Below are 25719 nucleotides of genomic sequence, written 5' to 3' on the forward strand. Positions count from 1 at the left end.
AACATGCAACATTCGATTGCGCAGTGGAAACGGGCATTGGCATAAAGGGAAACAACGATCGAAAGCAGAGTCGTCCCGCTGAAAGCCTGTAGCAAACGTCAATGCAATCTAACCCATTGCAAATGGTCTTGAAAGGCCTGTCATGTCGAAAAGCAGCGGCGTGTTACGCAGAGTCCTCATCGAGGGAGGTGTACATCCGGAGGAGGAACAAATAAGTTGAAACGGTGTCCGCCGCAGCCTGAACGCCCGGGTGAGAGGGACATCCGACACCCCTATGGGCGCCCGAAGGACCTGGGCAGCGCAGCGTCGCGCCACCAAATGAAGCAACTCCCGTCGCGTTTTCGCAGCGACCGTCTCATTGATCGACTGCATTCTCTAGATCAAACACCCCTCTATTCTGCCACTGAATATTCGTCTCTCCTCTGTCAGGATTCCAGCGGTCCGATCGCGTTCCTTGGGCCATTACAGTGCTTTTGGTGACGGCGACCACGATCACGACCGGTTTTCTCAACTCCTCCAGCCAAGGTGCCCGATTAAATGTGGGCCGCAGGACCACTGCATTCTTGACAACAACTCTTTCCTCCAGGGGAGCCACACGCCTCTCATCCGATTTCATTCTCCAAAATCCCTGCGCTCGTAGAATTCTTGAATGCGTGCTCTTCCCCCGGCATCCTACAGCTATCTGAGCCTTAGGCAAGGTAGAACTGAACGTCTCCAAATCGTAGCCGTTCGACGTGGGTTTGCACCCTTCTCCAGCGTGGGCTGGACGTGACCCTATGTCGTAGAACACTGGCCTGAGCAACTCGAAGCTCGAGTTGCCACCAGTCTAGTCCTATACCCAATGGCTCGCCCAGGCCTGGGCCAAATAAAGTCATTCAAGGTTTCTCCGCTGTCGAAGGTCATGGCGGATGGGCCATAAGCAAGCGCGTGACGAAGTCGCATGCGAACGAACTACTGTCCATGCTGGAAGAACCGGCGGACGACGAACTCCAGCGAGTCTCAGCTCAAGACGTGCCCCCCTGGGGAATAGACACGACATTAGGCGCATATCCAGCAGTATGGACCTCCGGATTTTGGCCCTCAGCCGACCTTGTCGAACCGCCATACGGACATGGCGGACGAGCAGAAGGACTATCTGGCGCACTGATGCGACCAACTGGAAGTCCCGTCTGCCGCATCCTGGGCCGTGCTGGCGTTCCGGATGTTCAGAATGATCGGGGAATTAGGGACGGTGCAGCGGCTGCCGAGGGAGAATGGAGGTGCCTCTCCGGGGTGCAGCCGGTTACGACCGCAGGCGACGAGGGCTTGTGCGCAGGTGAGAGAGACTGCGGTAGAAGTTGAGGAGAAGTTGAGCGGAAAATGTAGAGCAGGGAGCGCTGGCTATGGACTGAAGGGGTCGCCGAATGTCGTACTGGTCACATTGTAACATGGGTCGTAGGCGACCTAGAGAGCTATCCATGGGAGGCATGTGTATCCCTAGGATAACAGAACCAATTGTCGCGCATACACATGCGCTAGACTTTTTGTCCGTGGGGCGTCGGACGTGAGTGGCGGATGCTGTACTGTGCTTTCCAGGTATGCCCGAGTCCGCGATCGCGATCGGAGAGCGCCCGGACGCGGTGCATCCGCCGCGATGGGTATTGTTGAGTCGATGTGAGCAGACCATACGTCGGCTCCAGGTACACGATTGTGAGCAGGGCGGTGTATTTTTCTTATGATGCGCCGCCTGCAGCGCCACGGTACGGGTGACTCCAGTGACCCGAGCGCACCTTCGGTCCCGCAAGCTTGACAAGCCTGGGCCCTATGGACTTGTGCCATCGTCACCGCCTCGTCGACGGGTATTATCGGTTCCTTGGATCCAGGATAGACTCTTAGACTCTCGTTCGATCGCTCCGAGCCTACTAGCCTACTACGGACCAGACGCCGAGAGCTCCGGTTGTACGCGGACCGTAGTAGGGTGGCAACGTCTCACTGCATCGCAGTGGGGTCGGGTAGGCGAGCTGAGGGGAATGGACAGATCGGTCCCTGTCAGAAGAGTGTGCTGTGGGAGGTCCGGGTGAAACTTGAGGGGGGTGTCCAGATGCCGCCTAAAAGTTCGCGCATGGAATGGTGGCACCGTGCGGAGCTACGCGCGAATGAATGGTAGTGTAAGCGAGTACAGGATTCGCCTTCTGGGGATATCGCCGTGACCGACGTGCGAGCATATACCGATCATGAGGAGGTCTCGAAGAACCTTTTGTATAAGGGACGCTGCGATTCTTGTCAGCATGGTTGTTTCGCAATGGAGAGACAAGCTGTGTACGACAGACTAGGGAGGTGCCCACGGTGTGATTTGGAGAAGGTAACTTACTGTCTGTTGCGATGTCTGCGTGCGCTACTCGTCCGAATTGATAAATCGATGAAGCGGACGCTATTATCGATTCCAAGGGCTTCTAGGCTCGACTGATTGGAAGAGGCTGTCCCAAGAGAAAAACCCAGGGAGCTACGCGAAGGATGCTCTCTCCTGGGTAAGAAGATGCGCTTTCGATGCAGTCGTCCACAGTCAACAAACTGGTCTGAAGGTAGAATTTATGGGTCGTCGGGCGAGAGAGGCAGAAAAAGCAAGCACTGACTGCGGCCAGTTGACAGACGCTCGAGCTCATAGAAGAGCGTCTGGCGCCTCTGAGCACAGCCCCGATGGCCATAGAAAGTTTCCCAGCGACGTCATGTGGTCGGGATCTGTACTAGGACCTTGCCGATGTTGGTCCCGACGACGTCCTTGTGCTGAATACTTGCGCGAGGACACCTGTCCAGCTCACACGCGCGCACACAGCTGAAGGTTGCACAGCCTGCGAAAACGCACTAGCCTTGCGTCTTCGTCCGTCTTTAGGCGTTCCGCTTGGGCCACTCCCCGGCCTCAACGTCAACTCCGCCCCCCGTCTTGCCATCCTGGTCCAAGCACTGCAACAGGTCAAACCGACTCATCTACTTGTTAGCTGTTGCTGCATCGCAAGAGTGACGCTACCAACTGTTGTTATCTTGCTCTTTTTGGCCGCAACGGGAAACATACAAGAACAGTTGATCTGGCAGCCCCGCCTGCTTATATCAACAGCATCTACTCGCCACAGCGCCCACTCTCCATTATCGCACACGGACACCCTGGCTCTCTTATATACCGCGGGTGAACTGGGTGTCATTACCTACAGAACTTACCTCCTACCCTCATTCGCACGGTTTTGCGCCACTCCACCAGTCCCTTCTGCTCCAGAACCCGCCCTTGCTCCCGCTCTATCTACATGGACAATCCAGGTGGTACCGGAGCTGAGCGATTACCACCAGAATCTCAGCCGCGCGACATTCACCCCTTCGACCGGGAGTCCCGTCATTCCATTGAGTCGCCCTCCAAAACAAACGCAATGTTCAGCATATATGACCTAGTTTTGACTCTTGATGTCTTGGCTTTGCTTGTCTTGTTTGCTGTGACGATACCTGTGGTTCCGCCACATTTTCCCAGCCGCGAGAGGCGCATATACCCATGGCTCTTCTATGGAGCGCGCATAGCAGCCTTCGTAAGTACAACTTCTTTCCTTCATTTATGGATCGCATTGCTGAACGCATCTTCAGGCATTAGTACTCGGAATGATGTGTCTACCTCGTCGTTGGCGGACTCGGTTCAGCATCCCCCGGAACATCATTCTGTTGGCCATATGGGCGGTGTACGCGTACCGTGACATATGGCCGCTCGCCACGTACGATCTGACACCCATCGATGGTGCAGAAGGGAACCTCCTCTGGGCCAAGATCGGACTTCTCACACTGGCTGCTATTGTTCTTCCCCTGATATCCCCTCGCCACACCGACGATCTCGACGCACGTCCGGAGCAGAGAGCATCGATTTTCTCTTTGGTCACTTATGGCTGGCTTGATCCACTCATCTGGAGAGCACAACACCTAAAGCATCTGCCCTTTGAAGAGTTGCCTCCACTAGCAGAGTACAACAGCACAGACCACCTTGTGGAGACCAGCTATGCAGTAGGCGCCTCCTTTATCTCGGTTTACGTTCGGGGCGCTCATGTGGACTGCAGCTCGTGGACCCAATGCGGGTAAGTGACGATCGAAGCAAGAGCAGGGACGTCGCATGGGGCCTTGCTAGACTCTTCTGTGAGTGCATCTCGCCTTCTTCTGCGCACCGCCATTGTCAGCTGCGGTAGTATGGACCGAATCCTAACGACCCACGTGCCTCTACCCAAGCCCCCGATTTGCTGGTCATGGGAATCATGGTCATCCTCGCTGTACGTGGTTCGCTGCCTCATGCCCGGGGCTGTGCGGTTCTCTTACTCAATATGGACATTTCGATAGAGTGCTTCCTCGTTTCTAACGCCCCTCGGCCTCAAGCACATTCTATCGTGAGCGTCTTCTTCTGCAGCACAGGGTTCGAACCGCGCTCAACCCATTTGGCGTACCAGGCACGTCGAGCAAGGATCGCAGAACGAGACCTTCAAGCCCTGGTTCTGGATCCTCGCTCTCCTTTTCGGCTCTATGGGCGTGTCGATGTGCATGCAATATTACCATTACGTCTCGGTACGAGTTCATCTGTCCACCGGCCTGTCAGTGGAGCCTGGGAAGCATGTAGCAGGAATGCTGATACGCTGCGTGTGGATAAACAGACGCAGGTTGTGGCACGGACACAGGCAATTCTGACGCAGCTTATGTACGACGTGGCGTTGATGATGCGGCCGAAGGCCACCACGAACGCCAAGACCGCCCCGGGAAAGCCGCAAGACGGGAAGGGGGCCATGCCGCTCGTCCAGAACTTGGTCACGACGGACTTGACGAATGTGACGAATGCGAGCACCTTCGTGCTGCTTGTCTGTGCGTGCATAGATTTCCTGAAGGTTCGGTGTCATGGGTGTGGCTGACCGGGACGATTGCAGTGTTCGAGACTCCCATCCATATCGTGCTGTCTGTGGTCTTCTTGTACTCGATTCTCGGATGGAGGTAAGAGCGCTTAATGCACGGATGCCAGGCTGTCCTCCGGCTAACTCGTTATGCGGCATCATAGTACGTTCGTGGGAGTCGCAGTCATGGTCGCCCTGTTCCCAGTGCCGACGGAACTCAGCAAACGTACGAAAGGCCTACAGGGTGCCAAGGCCAGGGCGGTGAGTGCTTCGTAATTTATGGCTCTAGACTCTTTGTTTATAACGGATGTTTGCCCTTTCCCCAGTCCGACCGTCGTGTGACGCTGGTCATTCAAAGTGAGCTTTCGCTTTCTCGCGTTGATTTAAATCAGGCTGACTCTTATGTTGCAAATGACACCGCGCAGTGCTGGACATGATACGCACGATCAAGTTTTTGGCATGGGAGCCGGAACAGGCTGAGAAGCTGGGCAACGCGCGACTGGAGGAGCTCCGCGCCATTCGCAAGGTTAACATGATGCAGATTTGGATTGGCGCTATCAAGTGGGGTTCATCGCACCGCACGCAATGGCTGTTACTGACTGACCTGGATTTCAGCGTCTGTATCCCATTGTTGATCATGCTGGCGAGTTATGCAACCTTCGTGAGTCCAATTGTCTTGCGTCGCGAGCGCGACTTTCACATGTTGTATAGACTCTTGGGATGAAACGCGAGCTATCAGGTATGTCCGCCCGCCGCATATGTGCGTGGTGCATGGCACTGATGTCCTACAGCCTCCATCGTTTTCTCGTCTATCTCATGTGAGCTCGTAGCATTCACATGTCGCATCTTTGGTGCTAATGCTCTACAGTGTTCGAGATACTCCGTTCGCAGCTGGGATTGATATTCTTCCGCATTCCGATCTTGACCAACGGTATGTCAACGCAAACCCATATTCTACGGCTGACACTCATGCCTTTCTCCCAGGCAAAGTTTCGCTGGAGCGTATCAACCGTTTCCTCAAGGAGACTGAACTTCTGGATCGATACACGAAGAAGGGCGGCAACGTTGACCATCTCACGGAGAATGGACACAGTCTTGAGACTCATGCCACCGACATCGGCTTCCGCGACGCACACTTCACATGGACAGAAGAGTCCGCACAAGATCAACCCTTCACTCTCAAGATCGACAGGGAGCTGCTCTTCAAGAAGGGCGGGTTGAACATCATCTATGGTCCGACTGCGAGCGGGAAGACATCCCTGCTGGTGGCATTGCTCGGTGAGTTCCTTCCAAGCACGGAGCGAAGAGGTGGATAAACGTAGCGCCTGCAGGCGAGATGCACTATAGGCCGCAGAATGGCTCTTCCTTCGTTAGCTTGCCGGTCGAAGAGGGTGTGGCATACGCTGCACAGGAGTCATGGGTCATGGCAGCCTCCGTTCGGGTGAGTATTCGCCTGTATGATCCCGCCGTCGCTGTAATCGAATGATTTGCATTGGCAGGACAACATCCTCTTCGGGCAGCCTTATGACGAGGATCGGTACTATCACGTCATCGAGGCGTGTGCCTTGGATGAGGACATTGATGAATTCGAGCACAAGGACGAGACGCTGGTTGGGGAGCGTGGTATTCTTTTGAGGTGAGTATCTCTCTTGACAACAGGGTCCAAGCGGCTCACCAGGACTCCTTTACTAGCGGTGGGCAGAGGGTAACGTGACATTATTTATTGTTGACAACCTGCATTAAAGGAGTATTTAGGCAAGGCTCACGCTTGCTCGAGCGGTCTATTCGAAGGCGCAAATCCTATTGTTAGATGACATCCTCTCTGAAATCGATAACAGCACGATTCAGCACATCGTCAGGCATGTTTTCCGGGGCGATTTGCTCAAGGGTAGAACAGTTATCTTAGCGGTGCGTGCAAATCAGCTAACCGGTGCTTCATAACTGACTACTCCTTCCTAGACCAACAACGTCAAGGCGGTGCTGCCCATCGCGACTTGGGCTGTGCAGCTCGGTCATAATGGAACTGTTGTCGATGCGGGACCCCCTCCTCAGGATCTCATCGCATCGTCTGCAACGCCGAGCGCTACACCCAACGGCGTACATGTGAAATCTTCCAGAGCGGATAGGAAGGCGGGCGCCGACCAGCCTGTACAGCAGCAACAAGTCGCACCGGAGGAGACGCAAGAGGGCCACGTGGGCTGGAAGCCAAGTATGCTGTCTTCTCGTCACTTCCAATCGCCACGAGACTGGCTGCTTACATCGGCTGTGTCTAGTGAGCCTCCTGTTTGGCAACATGTCAAAGTATCCCATTTTGTTCTGGATTGTCTTACTGAGCTCCCTGCTCCTTGCGAGTGTCGTGATCAACGCGCAGATCTGGCTACTTGGCTATTGGGCGAGCCAATATTCTGATCAGCCGGCATCTAGAGTTTCTGTGGTATTGTAAGTCTTATCAAGCTATTATGCTTTTCCCACAGAGCTGATCACTCAATATAGTTTCCTGGCGATCTATGTTACACTTCTGATTGGATCCTTGTTGACCGACGCTGTTTCGCGGATGGTGCACTTGGCAGGAACTTTGGAGGCGTCTGCGAAGATCCACTCAAAATTGGCGAATTCGATCCTCGGAGCGACGCTCAGGTACGTATCGAGACATTGCACAAAACATGATGTGCTGATATCTTCTCAGGTGGCTGGACTACACCCCCAAATCCCGCGTCGTCGCCCGTTTCACAGACGATATTGGTGCCAGCAAGTATCCCAACTATTGTTTTGTCAGGGTGACGAGTGTTAACCACCCCCTAGTCGATGGACAGATCTCGAACTTCCTGCTGAAGCTGCTAGAGTTGTCTACGTCGATGCTCGTGCGACTCGTCCTCGTGTTGGTGGTGGCCCCCATCTTCACCGTGGCTGTTTTGCTGTTCGGAATCATCAGTGGGATCTATGCGAGGGCATACATGAAGGCGCAGCTGCCGGTAAAGCGCGAACAAAGCAAGACACGTGCACCTCTCATCGGTCATCTCAACTCCACGGTTGCTAGTCTTGGTGCGCCTGAGTGCTCTCACTCATTAATCATTGACTAATCCCTCTTAAAGTCTCAATCCGTGCGTATGGTGTTCAGAAGACATTCCAGAACGACATGCATGATCGAATCGATCGCTGGACTCGGGCTTCCAATACGTTCTACAACTTGAACCGGTACATGGCTCTGCTCTGAACGTGCGCTGAAAATGTCTGACCGAACGCGTAGATGGGTCATCGTTCGCGCAGACCTTGTCGGGACGATTTTCACAGTATCGCTAGCGACGTACTTGACGTATTTCACGAAACTAAACGCATCCAATATCGGATTCTCTTTGAACATGGCCAGTGAGTTGTGCTCTCCTTACGTAGGTTTTATGTCGCTTATTGTGATATGAAGTCGCATTCAGCTCCAAGGTATTCGAGTTTGTCCGGACGCTCAACACGTTTGAAGTTTCTGGTTAGTTCTAGATGCTTGAGTTCCTCCTGTGATCAACTAATGCTAACGACCTTCTACAGGGAACAGGTTTGTCATGATGACAGTGGATCGGGCCAAGGGAACTAATACAGTGTACAGTCTCGAGCGTATCCAGCAGTATCTCGTGATTGAGCAGGAGGACATGTCAGAACCGGATGCTTTCCCGCAAGCCGAAGGCGATTGGCCCACGGACGGATCACTCGATGTCGAAGATCTGTCGGCGTGGTACACGCTTGATGGACCGGAGATTCTGAAGAGGGTAACCTTCAGCATCAAGTCAGGGGAACTTATCGGCATCGGTGAGTGGTACCTTCAGAGAGCAACATACTCCCTTGCTCACATATATTTAATTCGCCAAGTTGGTCGTACTGGTAGTGGAAAGGTGAGGTCTCACTGCCGACATACGCGATGAATCACTAAGTTTGCAATTTCTAGAGCACTCTAACGCTGGCACTGCTGCGTTGCATCCCAACCAATATCCGTACCAGTTCCTCGCCAGAGGCAACAGGCGATGTCGTCTACTCCGGCAAATCAATCGGAATGGTTGGCCTTACAACGTTGCGGAAGAAAATTACAATCATTCCTCAAATTGTGAGCGTTACATGTTCTTGCGATCCTCCTGTGGGGTATTGATAATACGTTATATAGCCGGAATTGTTCCAAGGAACCATTCGGCAGAACCTAGATCCCTTCGGGAAGTATAGGGACGCAGAACTAGGAAGTGCTCTGCTTGGTGCACAAGGGATTGAGAACGCACAGGAGACGGTGACGGACACGCTCACACTCGACACTCAAGTGTCGTCGGGCGGTAAGAACTTGTCCGCTGGTCAGCGACAGATCGTTGCTCTAGCCCGTGCGATCGTCAGAAAGAGCAAACTACTCGTCATGGATGAGGGTACGTGGATTATGAGTATTCTCAAACAATATCTGACACATGGGGATCCGAAATATATAGCGACATCCTCCGTCGGTACGTCTTCCCCTCAATCTACACTTCTGGCTCACTCACAACTCAATTCATAGACAACGAGAGTAATGCTAAGATCCAATTAGCCCTGCGCAAACAGCTGGATCACAAAGTCACTGTGATCACTGTAGCTCACCGATTGTCAACCATCAAAGACTACGACAAAGTGGTATGTCAATCTGTGTGGCATTGCGTTGCACACTCCTACTAATCCCTCTGAATTCAGCTTGTGCTCGATTCCGGATCAGTGGTGAGTGGTATAGGATGAGACAAGACTCTTTGACACTCATTCGCGCCTGCAGGTTGAGTTCGACAGCCCCATAAATCTACTTCGCAAGGAAAACGGTCGCTTCCGGGAATTAGTCGATCAGGCATCTGCTGAAGAGAGACAATTGATACGTGCCGCAGTCGGTCTCGTGACTTGAATTCACTTTGTATCCTGCCATCGAACAGAACTCCGCCGTGCATCACCATATGTCGATTCAAGTATTTGTAAGCTACTAAACTGTTTAATCTCTCAGACTCTACATCGTGGAATAGTCATGCAGTCGCACAAACGCGTTTTCCTCATTCTCCAGCATTTTGAAGATTTCCCGACTTCGACGATGCTTCCCCTAAGATCGCGACTTGGTCGTGATTCACGTTTGTGCCGATGCGATGAGCGATGGTGACGACAGTGGGTTTCTTGAAGGCGGTGCGGACTGTTTGCCCTACAGCCTAGTCTGTCTCCACATACAATTTCCCGGGCGCCACGTCCAGCAGAACGATCTTATTCTTCCGCAGTAGCACGAGAAGCCGCATCTGTCCCTTCCAGAGCTCGTTGCCACGGGCACTTAGGGATTGATCCAGTTTACCATCGAAGAACCCGATGACGTCCTGAAGCTAGGGCAAGGTGAGTTGAACGGCTGGGATTTCATTGCGCAATTGACATACCTGAGCAGCCTGATTCGCTTCCCAGATCTCTGCCATGTACTTCTCGCCGGAGATGTACAGGTTCTCGCGGAGGATCCCATCCATTAATGAGAGGCTCTTAGGGCGCAACAGTAATCTCGCTGTCGAGTGCTGTGGGAACCATCGGCGCTGTCCATGTTGTTGACCGACAGATTCCGTCAGGAACAAAGGCTTGCGGGGTGATCAAACACACTTACTCAAGATTTTCCACGACGTGCAAGGCCCGCAGGATAGCGAGCAGCATCGCACTATGACAATACGATATGTTTCAGCTAACACCAAGTCCAGACCCAGTGCACCCACAGAGTCCAACAATTGCTGCCGCCCGCCAAGGTCATTGTGATACACTTCAGCGTAGGCTTTGTCTGCCTTTGTAACTGGCAATCACGCTGTCAAACCCGATCGTGCCGTGTGACGGCCACGACTTGTCCGTGTCCATAAGGCCGGAGAATGCACGGCTATACTCTTCGCCGACGGCTCCGAGTCTGGAGGAGACACATTCTTGGACGAAGTCGGTGCAACCGTGCAATGCATGGACGCACCCTCTCCCCTGGAGGCGAGAGAACCGCAGTCGAGCTTGAGCGTGAGGCAGGGAGGTCGTGCACGCTCACATGATCGTGGAAGTTGGGGTGGTCGCGTTGGGCCAGAACTCGACCGGGACTAGCCTGGGTTCCCAGCTCAGTCAGACACAGCGCCGCGTCCTGATTCTCAGAACATGTCCCGCGCATCCAAAGTCTTTGCCTGTCCGGCACATGGGAACATCAAGCTTAGAGCGCAGCTCAGATAGGGCACCTGCCCTCCAAGTTCCAAGATATCCCCAGAATTTCCACACGGACCCGAGCAAGGCGGACGCTATCCTCCCTCCCGAGTCGAGCCCGTTCCAGCTCCTATTCCTGTTGTATTTTACCTCGGGACTCAACATAGAGTCCACTGTCACGCCCCAGCACCTCCCATTTCACTCACCTTCGCGAACAGCCTGGGTGCTGTGATCTGTCGTAGTCTCATTGACCTCCGTTCCCTCTCCCGCCGCCGCCCAAACCCAGTTCCTCCACCGAAATTACGAGCCGTGTCCTCCGTTGCGCCCACTTACCGACCTCGCGATGCCGACCTTCCAATCCAGCCTTGCGACAGAGCGCGGGTGGGTAGACCCGCTCACGCTTCCCAAATACGGCGATGCCTCCGAAGTGGCTGGGAATGCGCCAGAAGACGCAAAGCAGCTTACGCTCAACACCCTCGGCTCATATGGGGTGGGAGACATAGACTGCTTCGCGTACGCGGTCGGGCGGCGGATACGGATTACCGAGATGAACGTGGAAAGGAAGGGAGATAAGACGGAGGTGGTCGTCATTTCAGAGGTGCAGGTCACGAAAGGTGCGTGCTAGCACGGCAGAACGGCATTGCATAGGTCGAGGACGCTGAGGCCGCTGGGCGTGAAGAGATGCTCAACGGGGCTGGGCTTGTGCATGGGGGATGTCTGTGTTATCTCATCGACAAGTGAGTGCTATCACCGAGCTGTGCCTCCGGGATCTTGAAGGACTCATGCGCCCCCACAGTTGCGCCTCGTTTCCCCTCGTCGCCCTCGGTGTCCTACAAAACGCGAACGGCGTTGGGGTCACCCAAGCTATCAACATTTTCTTCCATGCACCCGCATCATTGTAAGCTTTCATGCACCTGCTCCGAACCTCTTTGAACCCCTCTTCGTGCCCTAGGCAGACGTGCATGAAAATCACGAGCACGTCTGTGACCCTCAGCGGGCGCATCATGACCTCTCGGTGCGAGGTACGCTCCTTCTCCCCTCCTCACTCAACGACCCTCGTTCCTGAACGCTGCTGAGTGGCGCCTGGCGGCGTGACCACGATACTCGCAGATCGTAGACAAAGCCTCCGGACGGATGATTGCGTCCGCGCTGCTGGGGAAAATGCAACCCAAATTATGACCTCAGCAGACCAAGCGACCGTCGCTACTTCTTCCGCCCTCCTTGCGCGTCATCCTCCACGCAGATCCTTCGCACACCGCGAGATCATGTGTGCACGGATATACCCCTTCGGTCCCGCCCACACACACGTGGCGAGAACGACGTTGCTTCTGTCGCTACCTGTCGGCCATGTGTATGTTTAGCTGTATTCTTAGGGCTGTCATGTTGCGGTACAGCCGCTCTGGCTGCGCTCTCGTTCCTGTCCACGCCCATCTGGAACTACCTTGCCTACGTTTGGCACGCATAGAATCATCTGTACCTTTACGCTGAACAGCGCAATACTGGACTCCCAGCAATGGCCATTTCCTAACAACCCTAAATGACAGCGACAGCAGCTTGAGTCAATTCCAGGGTAATATTATATGCACAGGCTGACGTACCCGCGAAACACAACGAGCAGCCGGACGCTTTGGGAAACAGAACGGCGATATTAGATGTCTTGTCTTACAACAGCCAACCCTCCCTACTCAGAGGCGCGATCCGCCTTCTACGACAGCCAAAACACCTGTCTGCCTTCTATTCGAAACGCGAGCGTCGGACTGAAACTTGGAGTATACGGAACGATACATTAAAAGTCTACAATACAAGCACAACATGCGATAGCCTGCGAGACGGAAGGGTGTGCCTTGTGTGCGTGGTATAGCGGATGATGGATGACGATAACAATGCAAAGAGTCACGACGTGCGCTGCTCCGTCTCTCCCCCGACGCTCCGCTCCGCCCGCGCACTCACTTCTTGAGCGAGCCGATGACCGCATCGGGCGCGTACCGCGGGATGACCTTCGGGTCGTGGAGCATGTTGAACTCCTCCGTCGCGTCGCGCCCCGCGTAGAGGAGGATCGCCTTCTCCCCGCCCGGGTGGTCCGGCAGGAACGCGGTCACGTCGAGCACCTTCCCGTCGATGATCACCCACACGTCGTCTTTCTTGTTGTGCTTCGCGACCTCCTCTGCCGTATACTCGCTGCCCCCTGATGAGGGAGCGGAGGGCGTGCTCTTCTCTTCTGAGGCGGCCGCGGTCGCAGGTGGTGAGGGCTGCGACTCCGCGCCGAGGTGACCAGCGACGGCGCCGAGACGGCCGGCAGCCTTCTCCGCGAGAGGCCCGATTTTTTGGAGGAGGTACGACGCCGCTGACGCGCCCGAGACACGCCCGAAGACGACGCAGCCGAGCAGAGACGAGCCGCCGAGGCGGTTCGCGCCGTGGACACCGCCCGCGACTTCGCCCGCGGCGAAGAGGCCGGGGATGGGCTTGCCGGACTTGTCGACCACGCGGCTCTCCGGGTCGATCTCGAGCCCGCCCATGGTGTAGTGCAGGACGGGGGTCATGATCGCGACGTTGAAGACGTCGTCGAGCTTCCACTCGCTGTCGGAGAAGAACTTCTTCCCGAAGGGGTCCTTCTTGGTGCGCGCAGCGGTGTTGTAGTCGTCGAAGGTCTTCTTGAGGGCTGCGGGGGAGATGCCGATGTCCTTGGCGAGGGCTTCGCCGGACTCGTAGCGCTTCATGAGGCCGCGGCCGACGTAGTGCTTGACGTGCCATTCGATCTCCTTGGATGCGGCGCCGTTGAGGACGAGGCGGATGGGATACTGCACGGAGGGTGAGTCATGTGGGACGCTAGAGGTGAGATGGTGTCTTACCTTGCCGTTCTCCCAAATCTTGCCGGTGACATAGTCGCGATGCTGGAGCTCGTCCACAAAACGCTGACCAGTACCGTCGAGAAGGAGACCACCGACACCACGCAGCGCCTCCGCAGCCAAGAACTTGACCTTCGCTTCGGGTTCCTTAGGGTCGACAAGACCCGTCGGGTGCACCTGGACCTTCTCGAGGTCGATTGCGCTGGCGCCGATGGCCAGCGCCAGCTTGTGTCCGTCACCGGTGCAGTGCTCGCCGTTGGTGGTGGGGAGGTCCCAGAACTCGGGACGGTACTTCTTCAATAGCGAGTCGCTCGTGAAGTCCGCCGCGTATCCGCCCGTGGCGAGGATGACCGGGCCGTACGCGGTCTGAACTTTGCCCTGGTGCTCGTACTCGGCGCCGATGACAGCGCCCGAGTCGTCCTTGACAAGCTTGATGACGCGCGCCTTCTTCTTAATCTGGACGCGGGAAGGCGTAGTCTCTGCGAGGTCCTCGAGGCGCTCTAGCTGGGCATAAGTGATGACCATGCCCGGGAACTGGGCATTGCCGCGGTGGGTGCGGGGGTGAGTGTGACCGCCGAGCCGGGCGACCTTAGAGAGGTCAAGGGCGAACTTGTCCTGGAGCCAGTTGACGGCATCTCCGGACTGGCCGGTGAGGACGCGGATGAGGTCGTCGCGGGCAAGCTCGCGAGCCTGTGTTTGGAGAGAGTGGGGAAAAGGGGTTCCGTATGTTTGAGTGTTATTTCGGGATATGACGGAGCGGATGAACTTACGGAACGCTTGGTGTCCTCGAAGAAAATCTTTGCGTTGTCCGGAATACCAAGGTCCTGCTGTGACTGGGTGCCGGCGCCGTTGATTCCTGAAGTGGCCTTGGTGGAGTTACCACCCATGAAGCTGGAGGATGCGCGTCGTCATGAGTCTACGCGTAAGATGCCATGTCATAGGAGAGAACCCACGGTTGCTTATCGAGGAGCAGCACATTCGCGCCGCGCTCGAGGAGAGTGTGAGCGGCCGAGAGACCTGCGAGACCACCACCGACAACGATAACTTGGGCCATTGCTGTGAGGTATGGGGAGGGAGGATGTGTGAGACGAGCACAAGAGAGGGGAAAGCCTTATATCGCGCCCGGCGTTGACACTGCGCCGACCTCCTTCGCGGCCGGACGGCGCATGTGATTCCCACCCGGCGGCATTCCTGCCAAAGACAGCCTCGGGCGCACGGCCCGGCGCCCGGCCGTCCGAACGAGGCTCTCGCTCGCTCTGGACGGCCGTGACCGGGGACCGGGTGTCCTGCACCGGTCCCGGGTCCGGCCAATGGGTTTCATTTCAAAGGTCACCATCCGGGCTTCCCGCGAAATCCCATGTCTACCCCGCGTTCTTACCCCGCACCCCGCATCCCACCTCAAGTCAACTTGCGACGTGCATTGAACGTGTATGCGAACGAAGGGGATCATCCACTGACCACTGAACTGCATACGGGTCTGCAGTAGTGTGTCAGCTTCTCAGTAATTTCTGCCTGATGTGGCCCATCGTCGAAAATCAGATGAGATTAAATACGTAGGGAGCATCGACTTCTCCTATTTGTGATACAACAAAAAAGGGGGATGTGTGTCTACACCGAATACGCTACGTCTGGTCTTCCTCCTAGTGCATGGCTCCCTCCAGCTCGCTTCGAACAGCTCGAGAGCCCATCAATGCCGAACATGGTTCTTACCTCTTCCCACATCAAGTCATGCTCCTGCTTAGTTACAAATTTCAAAGCTCGAGCTGTCGGACAGTCTCGTCGACAACGTGCCGGCTAGGTTAGGAGAAAAGTTCAAGAGGGGAAACGTAGATATCCAGCGGCTTATGGCTTTTGGCAAGAAACTCAAGGGTCGTACCGACATAGGACCTATCAAGGCTTAGTGAGCACCATGCTATCTTGCGTTCAGAATACTCACCCCAGAGTTTCACGTTGACTTTGGGATGTCTCTCTTCAGTATGCAAGAAGAGAAGGAGACACAGAGAAACGCATGACTACGTCTGCGAAAGGGGAACCGCAGAATTCACAGATCGATGCTGCCTTTCGGAGATTGTCTGGCCGATACCCCAGCAGGCATTCAACGGCAACCAGTCGTACGACAGAGCAGGTGGCGGACAAAGAGGGCAGACTTGATATTTGGAGAGTTATGCTCAAAATGACAGCCAAGACGTCGAGTGCTGGCATCCCCGGCGGATAATCTCCATTTGTTCTAGCGCCAGTTAGATGAATGCTCCTCAAGTAATCTTGATAATAGAATGGATTCATCTTAAGTACCGAGGCACAACGGGAGCCAGAGAAAGTACCGTGGAGAGTGCACGGAAGGACTTGGCTCGCAGCAATGACTCTCCCTTCAAGTGAGATGGTACAATTGAATAGGTGACGATGTTGGAATGCGATGATATGAGCAATGTGAGCAATGCTCGGTGCATGTGGGCAGCTCTGCAAGGCTGTCGATACTGGCCATCCGGCAGCTCTAGAGGTCATATTCTCGAGCCACCGTGTGCACAAGTCACATTGCACGGGCTGCTCATGCGGTCGCGAAGAGCGTAGCAGACATAGGGAGGAAATGACGAAAACTCGACAGCCCTGCGAAAAAAGCATTCGTCATTGCATCGCCGCCGTATGGTCCACGTGTGTAAAGTTTCCCAAACACAAGTCTTGGAAGAGCCGCCTGACGAATTTGAGCCGACGATTGTGCGAGCGGAGGAACGGTGTGTGTAGGGAGTCGGTGAGATGGGGACAGCGATGTTAGGCGAGATAGCGATGGTAGGCGAGGTTAACAAAGCACATGCCCCTCCGCGCCGATTCCGCGTCGGAGTCGACCTGGGTACATATTCCGCACAACTTGTCCCTCGCGCCTACCATCTTCCGACCGTCCTGGGGTTTACATTTCTCATCTTGGCCCCCTCTGACAAATCTTCTGCGTCTTTATCAGTTGCGTGTCCCTGGTCACATCAACGCAGCACTCGGCGGCAGCTCAGTCTATAAGTATACGCAAGCTATGCAGGCTGCTTTTCGTCGACCCCTTTCTTCCACCTCCGCGGCCGCATTTCGGAGCATCCGCGCGTACCGCCAAGCCACGCCCATCCGTGTGCGGTTCATGACGACCACCCAGTACGAATTCATCTTGACGTCGCGTCCCGCGGACGGCGTCGGCCTCATCACGCTCAACCGCCCCAAGGCGCTTAATGCGCTCTCGACGCCTCTCTTCACTGAGCTCAACGCGGCAGTAAAGGAATTTGACAAAGATGACAGCATCCGCGCCCTTGTCCTTACGGGCAGCGAGCGCGCATTCGCTGGTGAGTATCCATCCTTCTCTTGCTATTGGATGTGTTACTGAATCCGGTGCCGGTTAGCTGGTGCGGACATCAAGGAGATGAAGGACAAGGAATGTGAGTCTTACACTCATGATCTACTAGGATGTGTATCTTATGCCATTATCAGTCTCCGAGGTGTTCAAGGGCAAGTTCCTCGAGAGCTGGTCCCTCCTCACCACCGTCGGCAAGCCTATCATTGCTGCTGTAAGCGGCTATGCGGTGAGTCCGGAAGCGTTCCTCGGTCTACCTTCTCCTATGCTTCCTTGACTTCGATATCGACGCGCTCTTGACACCACTTAATTGAACATCCCGGCGCATCCGGTATGATGTGTCCACGAAGAAGGCTGTGCGCTGACCGTGTACTCCACAGCTCGGCGGCGGCTGCGAGCTCGCCCTCATGTGCGACATCATCCTCGCCTCCCCCACCGCCGTCTTCGGCCAGCCCGAAATCAACATCGGCGTCATCCCCGGCGGCGGCGGAACGCAACGCCTTGCGCACGCCATCGGCAAGTCGCGCACGATGGAGCTCACGCTCACCGGCCGGAACTTCACTGCCAAGGAGGCCTCGGACTGGGGCTTGGTCTCGCGCGTGGTGGGCGAGGGCGAGGGCGAGGTCGTGAAGGAGGCGGTCGCGCTGGCCAGCGTGATTGCGAGCAAGAGCGCGATTGCGGTCCAGGCGGGCAAGGAGGCGGTCAATGCGGCGTACGAGCATACGTTGACTGAGGGCCTGAGGTATGAGCGGAGGTTGTTCCACTCGCTGTTCGCGACGAAGGATCAGAAGGAAGGTGCGTGGCTTTCATTGCATTCTGCGGCGAATGAGCGTGATGGCTAATGGCTGGATGGGTACGCTAGGTATGGCCGCATTTGCGGAGAAAAGGAAGCCGACTTGGAGTCACTCTTGAAGCGTGGATGAGCGGCGACGTCACTAATTTGTCAATATACAGTATTACTCGTGCACCCCAGTGTCATTACAATGCTATCACGGTTGAAGTGTGTGCCGCGGATCTGCGCCCTCAGAGCTTCATAGTAACCGTCAGGAACGGAACGCTCACGAAGCTACTGTATGGCATACCTATGTAAGTCATACCACATGTTTTCAAAGTTCACCGGTGGTGTTCTGTCGAAGGAGACATCTCCGATGACACCATGACAGTCCTGGGCTGTGTGGATCGAACAGGAATGCTTTGACACTCACCCCGGTCGGCGTTATATGGGCATGGTGCAGTTGCCCCTCCCACCACAGCTCTCCCTGACACCACTCTAGCAATACATGCTCTTAGCAGGGCGCGTACTGCCCGTCGCCCCAGTGTCTGACCCCAAACTATCAATACGACACAAGTCGTCCGGCGCGATTAGAGTACAGTTCTGAGTTGCCCTCGTTGAAGGTACTGTCTCTGCAGGTGTGCAATCGAATACCGCTTCGCCATCCAAGTCATCTCTTGTTACAAAGTGACGCTGAGGGATTGTTCCATGAATCGTCGTATCACAATACATCCTACTCGCTAATGAGCGGCGATTCATCCCATTTGTCCCAGCCTCTTCTCAATCTCTGTGAGCCGAGAAGGCTCTCCTAGCTTCCAACAGTGCACGCCTCTTCAACATCTCGTTCGAGTTTGAGTATCCGGCATGTTGCACAAGGCTCTCCACGCTCGTGGCATGCGCGATTGGGACCTCTGTGTCCAATACCTTGATATATGCTTGGTGGAGACAGCGGTGAGTCATATACCTGTCGTATGTTCGCACGGAGACAGGGACATACCTGGCCGCCAGAAATCTGAATCCATGCAAGCGTAGTAGATCTCGTCGCACATGATGTCCGATCTCTCAGGTCGCAGACCATTCGCCTGAATGTTCCCATTCAACGGACATTGATGCTCTGTTGCTTCGCCAAAGCCGACGAGAACAGGGACGTGTTCTCCTTTGTTGGGACCGCTATTGATGACTGAGACCACAACGTTCCGCTCCGTGAAGCTATTATGTATCACTCCGGCTTTGTGAACCTCAACGAGCATACCACATGCGAGATATCTAGAACGACGTCATATTATGGAGTTTGTCAGCACTGTACGACTGCGTATACAATGAAAGGGACACGCACCGAAACGTAGGAGGACATTCTACGAGAGGTACATGGAGGGATTGCCCACAGTCCTCCATTACCGAAACCCTTGTGACACCTTCGTCCGTGACTCCATCATAGCAGCCGTAAATCCATGGGAGGCCATCACCTTGGAGATGGGAGAGTTTGTCACGGCATAGCTCTGCCTCCTTCTTGACTCTTTGCGCGTGCTCACGTCCCCACCCGACCTTACAGATCGCAGTGAGCTCCTTGACGGACGCGTCAAACGGTTCGGGGAGGAGTTGAACTCGGAGAATGGCTGAGCAACGAGCTTTGGAAGACAAGACACACAGGGTCTCGCAGACTCTGTATGTCACATCCTCCCATATTTCCTCGTTAAGGAAGTAGGGTTGGAGTTCATCGAATTGCGTAGGGGAAGTGCCAACCTCCTCAGGCGCAACGGGGAATTCCAGGTGAGGCATCCTGAAGCTGATGACGGTTAGAGAAGATATGAGTTATGAGGGGATCTGAATAATTGGGGTCAAGCAAGAACGAGTATATAAGTGGTTCTGCGTGACGCACTGTGGCACAACAACACCAGGACCGAAGGATGCGAGGTAATCGTGGCTGGCGCTCTAGTACTTACTGAACCGCCGTTCTACCGAAGAGAGACCGACTGGAGGCCTTCGAGAAAGCGATGCACCCACCTGCCATAGAAGGCAGTCTGATCAGGCGCTTGCGCCGCTGACAGCGCTGGGAGGGACGTCGTGGCGGCCACCGCTACCATGGCCAGTCCCTCCCACATCCTTCCCTACTTCGTAGTCCCCTTCAGTCGCTCCAAACTGGCTTACATATCTCAGACATCGCTTGAACTACTCTGGTAGTTGATGTCCACCCGCCAACAACACCGGGACATCGACACTGATCCCGACGCCCATGGGGCCCTTGCGGAGATCTGGAGCAGCAATACTCAGGCAGGACACTCCCAGTCATCCTTCTCGTCCGCCGTGAGACGCAACGACACTACTCCTTCCAAACGACGGCGTGGCTCAGATGGACTGGCTAGGCGCAATCGGACGGACCACGACCCATGGATCTCGGAGACATCCTCGCCCTCTCACAGTCGATCGAGGACAGTGGACGACAATGTTGGCGCGGGAGAGGATGATCGTTGGCCTCCAAGTCGTCGGAGCGCAAGCCAACATCCGTTGCGGTCCACTGCGAGCATGGCCTCTTCCAGCTCGTGGACGCTCGACCACGAGACGCGTCCCTCCATGAGGAGGATGCTCAGCGAGTCAGACGTGCTAGACTCCGGTTCTACTGGGGACGGGGGCGATATTCGCGAAGGATCACTGGTGCAGAACAGGGAAATGCTGGTCATCGTTCACGAGGTGAGTAGCGTGGAGCCTACTGCCTACCGTCCATGTTTGCGCTATGCATCGCAGAACATAGTCTTTCACTGCATACTATATGGAAACTGACCCATGAGGTCATACGTCTAGCTAGATTGATGTAGGAATATGGGGACGATGGCTTGTCCTGAATCGTCATGCTCAACCCTTCTATGTCTAGGTTCAGCCCAAGGACTCGTTGGCTGGGGTGGCCTTAAAGTATGGCATTACGTTAGCGGACCTCCGTCGAGCAAACCAGCTCTGGACATCTGATTCCATACACCTCCGCAAGGTCCTCTATATCCCGGTGGACAAGACGCGTCAGGCGAGGCAGCTTCGAGAGGCCCTCATAGACAGGAGTCTGCCGAAAGAGTCATCTATACCGGAAACCGAGCCGAACTCCGTCTCCGAGACCGTTAGCGACATCACACCCTCGGTGGAAGCCCTGCCTGACATTGGGAAGCTCACACTCCGTCGTGTCCCAGCGTCGCAATTGTCATACTTTCCCCCGCCTACCCACGCCTCCTCGTTAGACAATGGCCATCCGCCAACGGCTTACCAGACTGCAACACTTCCCAACGGCAACACGTCTCGCGGCCGCCCTGCTCTGCCCGTCTCGTTCACGCGCTCCAAGGAGAATCCTTTGCAAGGAGTGTTGGACGTATTCTCCTCATCTCTGCAATCGACCGCTCAACATGTCCGCACATCGACAACTACGCTATTCGGCCATCTGCCAACCCGCGCCCCCACTACTCTTGCCTCCCGTCTCTCCCTCGAATCGACTAGCGGCACGCCGTCGAGCGTCAGCGACGACTTCGACTGGGAACACGAGATGGAGGACGTTAGCTCCGCCAAGGCTCCCCGCCGCGCACTCAACACCGTCAATGGTACATCCCGCCCCCGCACACGCGCGTACACTCATGCCCGACAGGCTTCCGCGTCTCTCAACGACCTTCGCGACCCCACGCAGAACGGGCGCGCCCGCGAGCAGGAGGTGCGGGACAGCGTCGAGCTTGACTCTGGTCCATTTGAGTCCCAGTCCCCGCCGTCCGCGGAACCTCGCACCCCTACACATAGGCATGGCAGAAGCAGCTCGAGCAAGTCGCGGCATGGGTCCGGATCGGGATCCGCGCACCGCGACAGAGCGAACCAGAACGGTGCAGTGCCGTATGCGGGGACGGAGGCGGCGGTCGAGTGGGAATCCCCGAGGGGCGCGAGCGTGGTGCGGACGGCGCAGATGGAGCCGTCACCTGAGATGCAGCTGCCGTTGTTTTCGAGGAGGACGAAGTCAGGTAGCTCGTAAATCCAGCGGACGGCCAAAGAAGGCTTGATCAGGAGTTGGTGGCTCGGGCTGTGCTCATGGCTCCTGCGTTCGCATAGTGCGATGAAGCTAGCTAGCCGTATCATGTGCGAGCAGGGGGCGAGCGTCGTGAGGTTTCGGGAAGGGATGTACAAACGAATATCGGATCTGATACCAAATTGGCTTTTTGCGAGCAACCTCTGGGACTCTTGCTGTAGATGTGATCGGTCATCTGTGCTATCGGATGTAGATGTATGTGGAACTATCTTTATCGTTCTTAGAGGCAAGGCCGCATGTACGTGTCCTCGTAAGAAGGGAAAGCTCTTGCAATTCGAGATTGACTGTCGTTACGTAGGCTTCTCGGTGCTCGCATTCGAAGCAGAGTAGGCATTTTGCACCGAAGCGGCGTCCTGCCAAGTGTGAATTGAATGTATCCATCAACGCTCACCATCTGCTATCCACTGCACCCGGCTGGCTATCTTACTAGCACCGCTGCTGACAGTGCTGCAGTCCGCTGGGGCGCCTGTTGATGGTGCTCCTCTCCGTTCTCTCCCATCAGTCCGCTGTATCCTCTTTATTCCGATCTGGATTCTGCGACATGATGACTCCTGCGAAACAGATATTCTCCTGCCCTCAACCTCCATTCCATAGCTGCTGTGCTCACTGTGCAACGCTTTTCGACTAGAACTAACCAAGCTGAGGTGCATTCTGCATAGGCTATCGCACCGCTGATGATGCATGAACCCTAATGAGCCGTCCCCTCGTCGTCAGAGGGGTATATCCTGATTCCTAATGGTCACTGGGGTGCGCTATTCTCGTCTAATCTGGCGCTGCGCCCAGCCAAGAACCTCCCGGTCGGACCAACCTGCCTAAATAGCCTCCATTCGTATAATTGCTGGGCTTGTTCACTGCTTCTCGTGGCGTCAATTCGCCCCTGGGCGTTCACCGCAATTGAAAATACAGGAATGCCTTTTGTACCACTGCATTCGAGCGCTGAACATGTATCAAAAAATTCACGGACTAGACGCGCCAGAACGGCCTATTCTAAAGAGAGATCGCAAACATCGGGAGTAGCAGGCAGACTCCTGATATACGACGATCCTCGGCTCTCCTCTGTGCACTATGTAAGTCACTTGTTTGCAGCTTTTCAGGTATGTTCTAATGATCATCAGACACCTCCCAAAGTGCCTCTTTGCATTTCCTTTTCATGCCTGCTGTTCTCTTTGTATCAGACGCTCATGCAGCTCGACAGCCAGACTTGATCGGCACTCGAACGGGGGACCGATGATCGGCATAAAAGATCGCCTTCGTACTACTCGCCGCTGCGACAAATGCAGCGCTTCTGACAGATCCTTCGCAACTTCCTGCCAACAAGGTCTATGACTACGTGGTAGTCGGCACAGGTCCTGGCGGAGGTGTTATCGCGAGCCGACTATCAGAGGACCCGAACACTAACGTTCTCGTCATCGAAGCTGGTCCAAGGTGAGTGTCGATAGTGTCTATGGTGTGTTCGCGTTGTAATGTTGCGCTTTGTAGCGACCAAGGTGTCACGAGTCTCCAGATCCCCCTTCTGGCTCCGCAACTTCAGCCGAATCAGGCCTTCGACTGGAACTTTACCACTGTGCCGCAGAAGAATCTGGACAATCGAACTCTACAGTACCCTCGCGGTCGTGTCCTGGGAGGCAGCAGTGGCATTAGTGAGCTCGTTTATACAGAGATCAAGAAAGGCTGATAGAGACTCACATCTACCCCATGATGCTAAGATTTCATGGTTTATACCCGAGGCCCGCAAGATGACTTTGACAGATACACTTCAGTCAGCGGTGACGATGGATGGTCGTGGAACTCAATATTACCCTACTGGAACAAAGTAAGTGAAATGCACTGTGCGTTGATCAGGCTGCTGACGCGCTGTCTTCATTAACAGATCGAGCGGCTCGTTCCGCCGCGCGATGGTCACAACACCAACGGCGAGATTGCCCCTGCTATCCATGGCACGAGTGGAGCATTAAATATCAGTGTACAGAATGCGCCCTTCGCTCAAGATCCACTCGTCATCGAGACGACGCAAGAGTTGCCTACAGAATTCCCGTTCAACGAGGACATGAATTCAGGCTACCCCCTCGGTATTGGTAGGTGATTTGCGCCTTTAGATGTGATAATTGTTATGAGTGTGCAATCGTTGCAGGTTGGATGCAAGGGACGTATGGCAACGGCATGCGGTCGTCCGCTTCGACTGCATATATCGAACCTGTCCTCTCGCGGCCCAATCTCGACGTTCTGGTGGAGACAACGGTAACGAAGCTCATACAGACCGGCGAAGCGAGCGGGACTCCATTATTCCGAGGCGTTCAATTTGCAAGTTCGGCGACCTGTAAGTTGCCCCTCCTTTACTTCTACCCTGCGCTGTTGCCACCCTGCAACGGAATGCATCGCTAATCAAAAGGGTTTCATGCTTTTTTTTCAGCACCGAAGTATGCATTGAATGTAACTAGAGAAGTCATCCTGTCTGCCGGCGCGGTCAACACGCCGCAACTTCTAATGCTCTCTCGACTCGGTCCCTCCAAGACATTGTCTTCTCTCAATATGAAAACAATTGTCGACCTACCAGATGTTGGACAGCACCTTACAGACCATCCATTTCTGCGGACCTTATTTGGACTTGTCAATCCCGACGACGACATTCTAGAAAGCCTGGCCCGCAATGCCACATTCGCCAACGATGTCCTCAACGAGTGGGCCTCAGAGAGGCAAGGCGTCCTGACTGATTCAACTGGCAACCAAGTCGGCTGGCTAAGGATACCAGATGACGACTCTATCTGGAAGACTGAGCAAGATCCTGGCTCTGGTCCGACCGCGCCGCACTTTGAGTTCCTCTTTGTAGTGAGTCACAAGTCACTATGCCACGCTGAATTATGAAATGCTCATGGGAATTCCCACTAGCCTGGCTTTGTTTCAGAAACTGAGACCGCGCCCACTACGGGCAGCTGCTTCACCCTGCTGACGGTATTGGTCTCACCGAGCTCCGGTAAGCATTCGAGCCTTGGAACCGGACGTTCGGCTGATACATTGCGCCCTCCCGCAGGTGGCTCTGCGACTATTGCCTCCGCTGATCCTTTTGCGAAGCCAGTCATCCATCCCAACTTTCTCGACACGACTTTCGATGTCTATGCTATACGCGCTGCTGTCCGATCTGCCGCCAGATTTGCCGCTGCCGGAGCATGGAACGGCTTCCTGACGGGACAGGCAGGGCCCTTCGCCAATGTCGACGTCGGCTCAGACGAGGACGTCGATGCGTGGGCGCGGGCACAGTCGTGGACCATTTGGCATCCGGTCGCGACCGCTCGCATGGGAACTTGCGCCCAGACCGTTGGGAACGGCGCGGTCGTCAACCCGGACGCCACGGTCAAAGGCGTGCAGGGGCTCAGGGTTGTGGATGCCAGCATACTGGTGCGTAGTCCCTTCAAGAGACGTTGCTCGGTAGCTGAGGTGTTCCACGCAATTTCAGCCGTACATACCTGCTGCTCACCCGCAGGCTGTGATATATGCCTTCGCTGAACGGGTTGCCGACCTCATCAAGAGTGGGCAGTCGATTTGTTGATCCGCTTGTGATTGTTCGGTAGGTCGCCGGTTGTATCGGACGGTATCTTTAGCCGGCTTCACAAGACCATACGATTCGTGTAGAGAATACATGCATATCATATTACGACCCATTCTGCTACGACAGGTCCCGAATTGCG

At 55.1% G+C, this 25719-nt stretch overlaps 8 protein-coding genes across 8 annotated transcripts; 4 read left to right on the forward strand and 4 right to left on the reverse strand.

Annotated features, from left to right (window-relative positions):
• Positions 1-476: 476 nt before the first annotated feature.
• On the reverse strand, positions 477-1004 carry DICSQDRAFT_156185 (uncharacterized protein). The gene has a single exon (XM_007367552.1). The coding sequence runs from the start codon at positions 873-875 to the stop codon at positions 690-692; it is 186 nt and encodes a 61-aa protein (XP_007367614.1). The 5' UTR covers positions 876-1004; the 3' UTR covers positions 477-689.
• A 1730-nt stretch (positions 1005-2734) lies between these two features.
• DICSQDRAFT_108580 (P-loop containing nucleoside triphosphate hydrolase protein) lies at positions 2735-9892 on the forward strand. Its single transcript, XM_007367553.1, has 36 exons — positions 2735-3548; positions 3604-4011; positions 4065-4140; positions 4231-4271; positions 4339-4385; positions 4446-4560; positions 4647-4851; positions 4914-4977; positions 5042-5138; positions 5204-5234; positions 5303-5438; positions 5493-5538; positions 5589-5616; positions 5669-5695; positions 5746-5808; positions 5862-6155; positions 6209-6318; positions 6377-6513; positions 6570-6582; positions 6633-6785; positions 6837-7086; positions 7151-7316; positions 7371-7514; positions 7564-7625; positions 7680-7919; positions 7970-8072; positions 8125-8243; positions 8296-8355; positions 8466-8672; positions 8733-8755; positions 8809-8964; positions 9022-9268; positions 9329-9343; positions 9397-9509; positions 9567-9590; positions 9643-9892. The coding sequence occupies exons 1-36, from the start codon at positions 3276-3278 to the stop codon at positions 9763-9765; spliced, it is 4416 nt and encodes a 1471-aa protein (XP_007367615.1). The 5' UTR covers positions 2735-3275; the 3' UTR covers positions 9766-9892.
• A 165-nt stretch (positions 9893-10057) lies between these two features.
• DICSQDRAFT_128172 (uncharacterized protein) lies at positions 10058-10629 on the reverse strand (the record flags this gene model as incomplete). Its single annotated transcript, XM_007367554.1, has 4 exons — positions 10058-10222; positions 10274-10367; positions 10489-10539; positions 10571-10629. 4 exons carry the CDS (start codon positions 10627-10629, stop codon positions 10058-10060), a joined length of 369 nt encoding a protein of 122 aa, XP_007367616.1.
• A 602-nt stretch (positions 10630-11231) lies between these two features.
• On the forward strand, positions 11232-12580 carry DICSQDRAFT_89055 (uncharacterized protein). Its single transcript, XM_007367555.1, has 5 exons — positions 11232-11662; positions 11728-11785; positions 11845-11946; positions 12001-12070; positions 12159-12580. Exons 1-5 carry the CDS (start codon positions 11392-11394, stop codon positions 12225-12227), a joined length of 570 nt encoding a protein of 189 aa, XP_007367617.1. The 5' UTR covers positions 11232-11391; the 3' UTR covers positions 12228-12580.
• Positions 12581-12994: 414 nt separating this feature from the next.
• DICSQDRAFT_128174 (Flavocytochrome c) lies at positions 12995-14948 on the reverse strand (the record flags this gene model as incomplete). Its single annotated transcript, XM_007367556.1, has 4 exons — positions 12995-13846; positions 13898-14584; positions 14665-14785; positions 14848-14948. 4 exons carry the CDS (start codon positions 14946-14948, stop codon positions 12995-12997), a joined length of 1761 nt encoding a protein of 586 aa, XP_007367618.1.
• Positions 14949-16780: 1832 nt separating this feature from the next.
• On the forward strand, positions 16781-18226 carry DICSQDRAFT_108586 (enoyl-CoA hydratase). The gene is made up of 5 exons (XM_007367557.1): positions 16781-17211; positions 17269-17304; positions 17357-17448; positions 17600-18014; positions 18082-18226. The coding sequence occupies exons 1-5, from the start codon at positions 16914-16916 to the stop codon at positions 18129-18131; spliced, it is 891 nt and encodes a 296-aa protein (XP_007367619.1). The 5' UTR covers positions 16781-16913; the 3' UTR covers positions 18132-18226.
• Positions 18227-18656: 430 nt separating this feature from the next.
• DICSQDRAFT_156189 (uncharacterized protein) lies at positions 18657-19903 on the reverse strand. The gene is made up of 4 exons (XM_007367558.1): positions 19871-19903; positions 19328-19815; positions 18989-19257; positions 18657-18926 (listed from the first exon to the last, which is right to left on the reverse strand). Exons 2-4 carry the CDS (start codon positions 19768-19770, stop codon positions 18772-18774), a joined length of 867 nt encoding a protein of 288 aa, XP_007367620.1. The 5' UTR covers positions 19771-19815; positions 19871-19903; the 3' UTR covers positions 18657-18771.
• Positions 19904-20175: 272 nt separating this feature from the next.
• On the forward strand, positions 20176-25580 carry DICSQDRAFT_171858 (FAD/NAD(P)-binding domain-containing protein; the record flags this gene model as incomplete). Its single annotated transcript, XM_007367559.1, has 11 exons — positions 20176-20679; positions 20861-21971; positions 23329-23461; positions 23516-23676; positions 23743-23849; positions 23907-24111; positions 24168-24353; positions 24447-24862; positions 24923-25007; positions 25065-25429; positions 25488-25580. The coding sequence occupies 11 exons, from the start codon at positions 20176-20178 to the stop codon at positions 25578-25580; spliced, it is 3366 nt and encodes a 1121-aa protein (XP_007367621.1).
• Positions 25581-25719: the final 139 nt, after the last annotated feature.

This window comes from Dichomitus squalens (genome assembly GCF_000275845.1).
Source record: "Dichomitus squalens LYAD-421 SS1 unplaced genomic scaffold DICSQscaffold_26, whole genome shotgun sequence".
Taxonomy (NCBI): Eukaryota; Fungi; Basidiomycota; class Agaricomycetes; order Polyporales; family Polyporaceae; genus Dichomitus; species Dichomitus squalens.

Excerpts from the sequence above, each read along its gene's own strand:
- DICSQDRAFT_156185 (XM_007367552.1), bottom strand. The coding sequence starts at position 875 with ATGACTTTATTTGGCCCAGGCCTGGGCGAGCCATTGGGTATAGGACTA.
- DICSQDRAFT_108580 (XM_007367553.1), top strand. The coding sequence starts at position 3,276 with ATGGACAATCCAGGTGGTACCGGAGCTGAGCGATTACCACCAGAATCT. Across the intron at positions 4,852-4,913 it reads CACCTTCGTGCTGCTTGTCT|TGTTCGAGACTCCCATCCAT; the intron begins GTGCGTGCATAG and ends GGACGATTGCAG. Across the intron at positions 8,356-8,465 it reads CAACACGTTTGAAGTTTCTG|TGTACAGTCTCGAGCGTATC; the intron begins GTTAGTTCTAGA and ends GAACTAATACAG.
- DICSQDRAFT_108586 (XM_007367557.1), top strand. The coding sequence starts at position 16,914 with ATGCAGGCTGCTTTTCGTCGACCCCTTTCTTCCACCTCCGCGGCCGCA. Across the intron at positions 17,449-17,599 it reads CTGCTGTAAGCGGCTATGCG|CTCGGCGGCGGCTGCGAGCT; the intron begins GTGAGTCCGGAA and ends TGTACTCCACAG. Across the intron at positions 18,015-18,081 it reads GACGAAGGATCAGAAGGAAG|GTATGGCCGCATTTGCGGAG; the intron begins GTGCGTGGCTTT and ends TGGGTACGCTAG.
- DICSQDRAFT_156189 (XM_007367558.1), bottom strand. The coding sequence starts at position 19,770 with ATGCCTCACCTGGAATTCCCCGTTGCGCCTGAGGAGGTTGGCACTTCC. Across the intron at positions 19,258-19,327 it reads GAATGTCCTCCTACGTTTCG|ATATCTCGCATGTGGTATGC; the intron begins GTGCGTGTCCCT and ends ACGTCGTTCTAG. Across the intron at positions 18,927-18,988 it reads TTCAGATTTCTGGCGGCCAG|CATATATCAAGGTATTGGAC; the intron begins GTATGTCCCTGT and ends GTCTCCACCAAG.
- DICSQDRAFT_89055 (XM_007367555.1), top strand. The coding sequence starts at position 11,392 with ATGCCGACCTTCCAATCCAGCCTTGCGACAGAGCGCGGGTGGGTAGAC. Across the intron at positions 11,663-11,727 it reads AGAGGTGCAGGTCACGAAAG|AGATGCTCAACGGGGCTGGG; the intron begins GTGCGTGCTAGC and ends CTGGGCGTGAAG. Across the intron at positions 11,947-12,000 it reads TTCCATGCACCCGCATCATT|GCAGACGTGCATGAAAATCA; the intron begins GTAAGCTTTCAT and ends TTCGTGCCCTAG.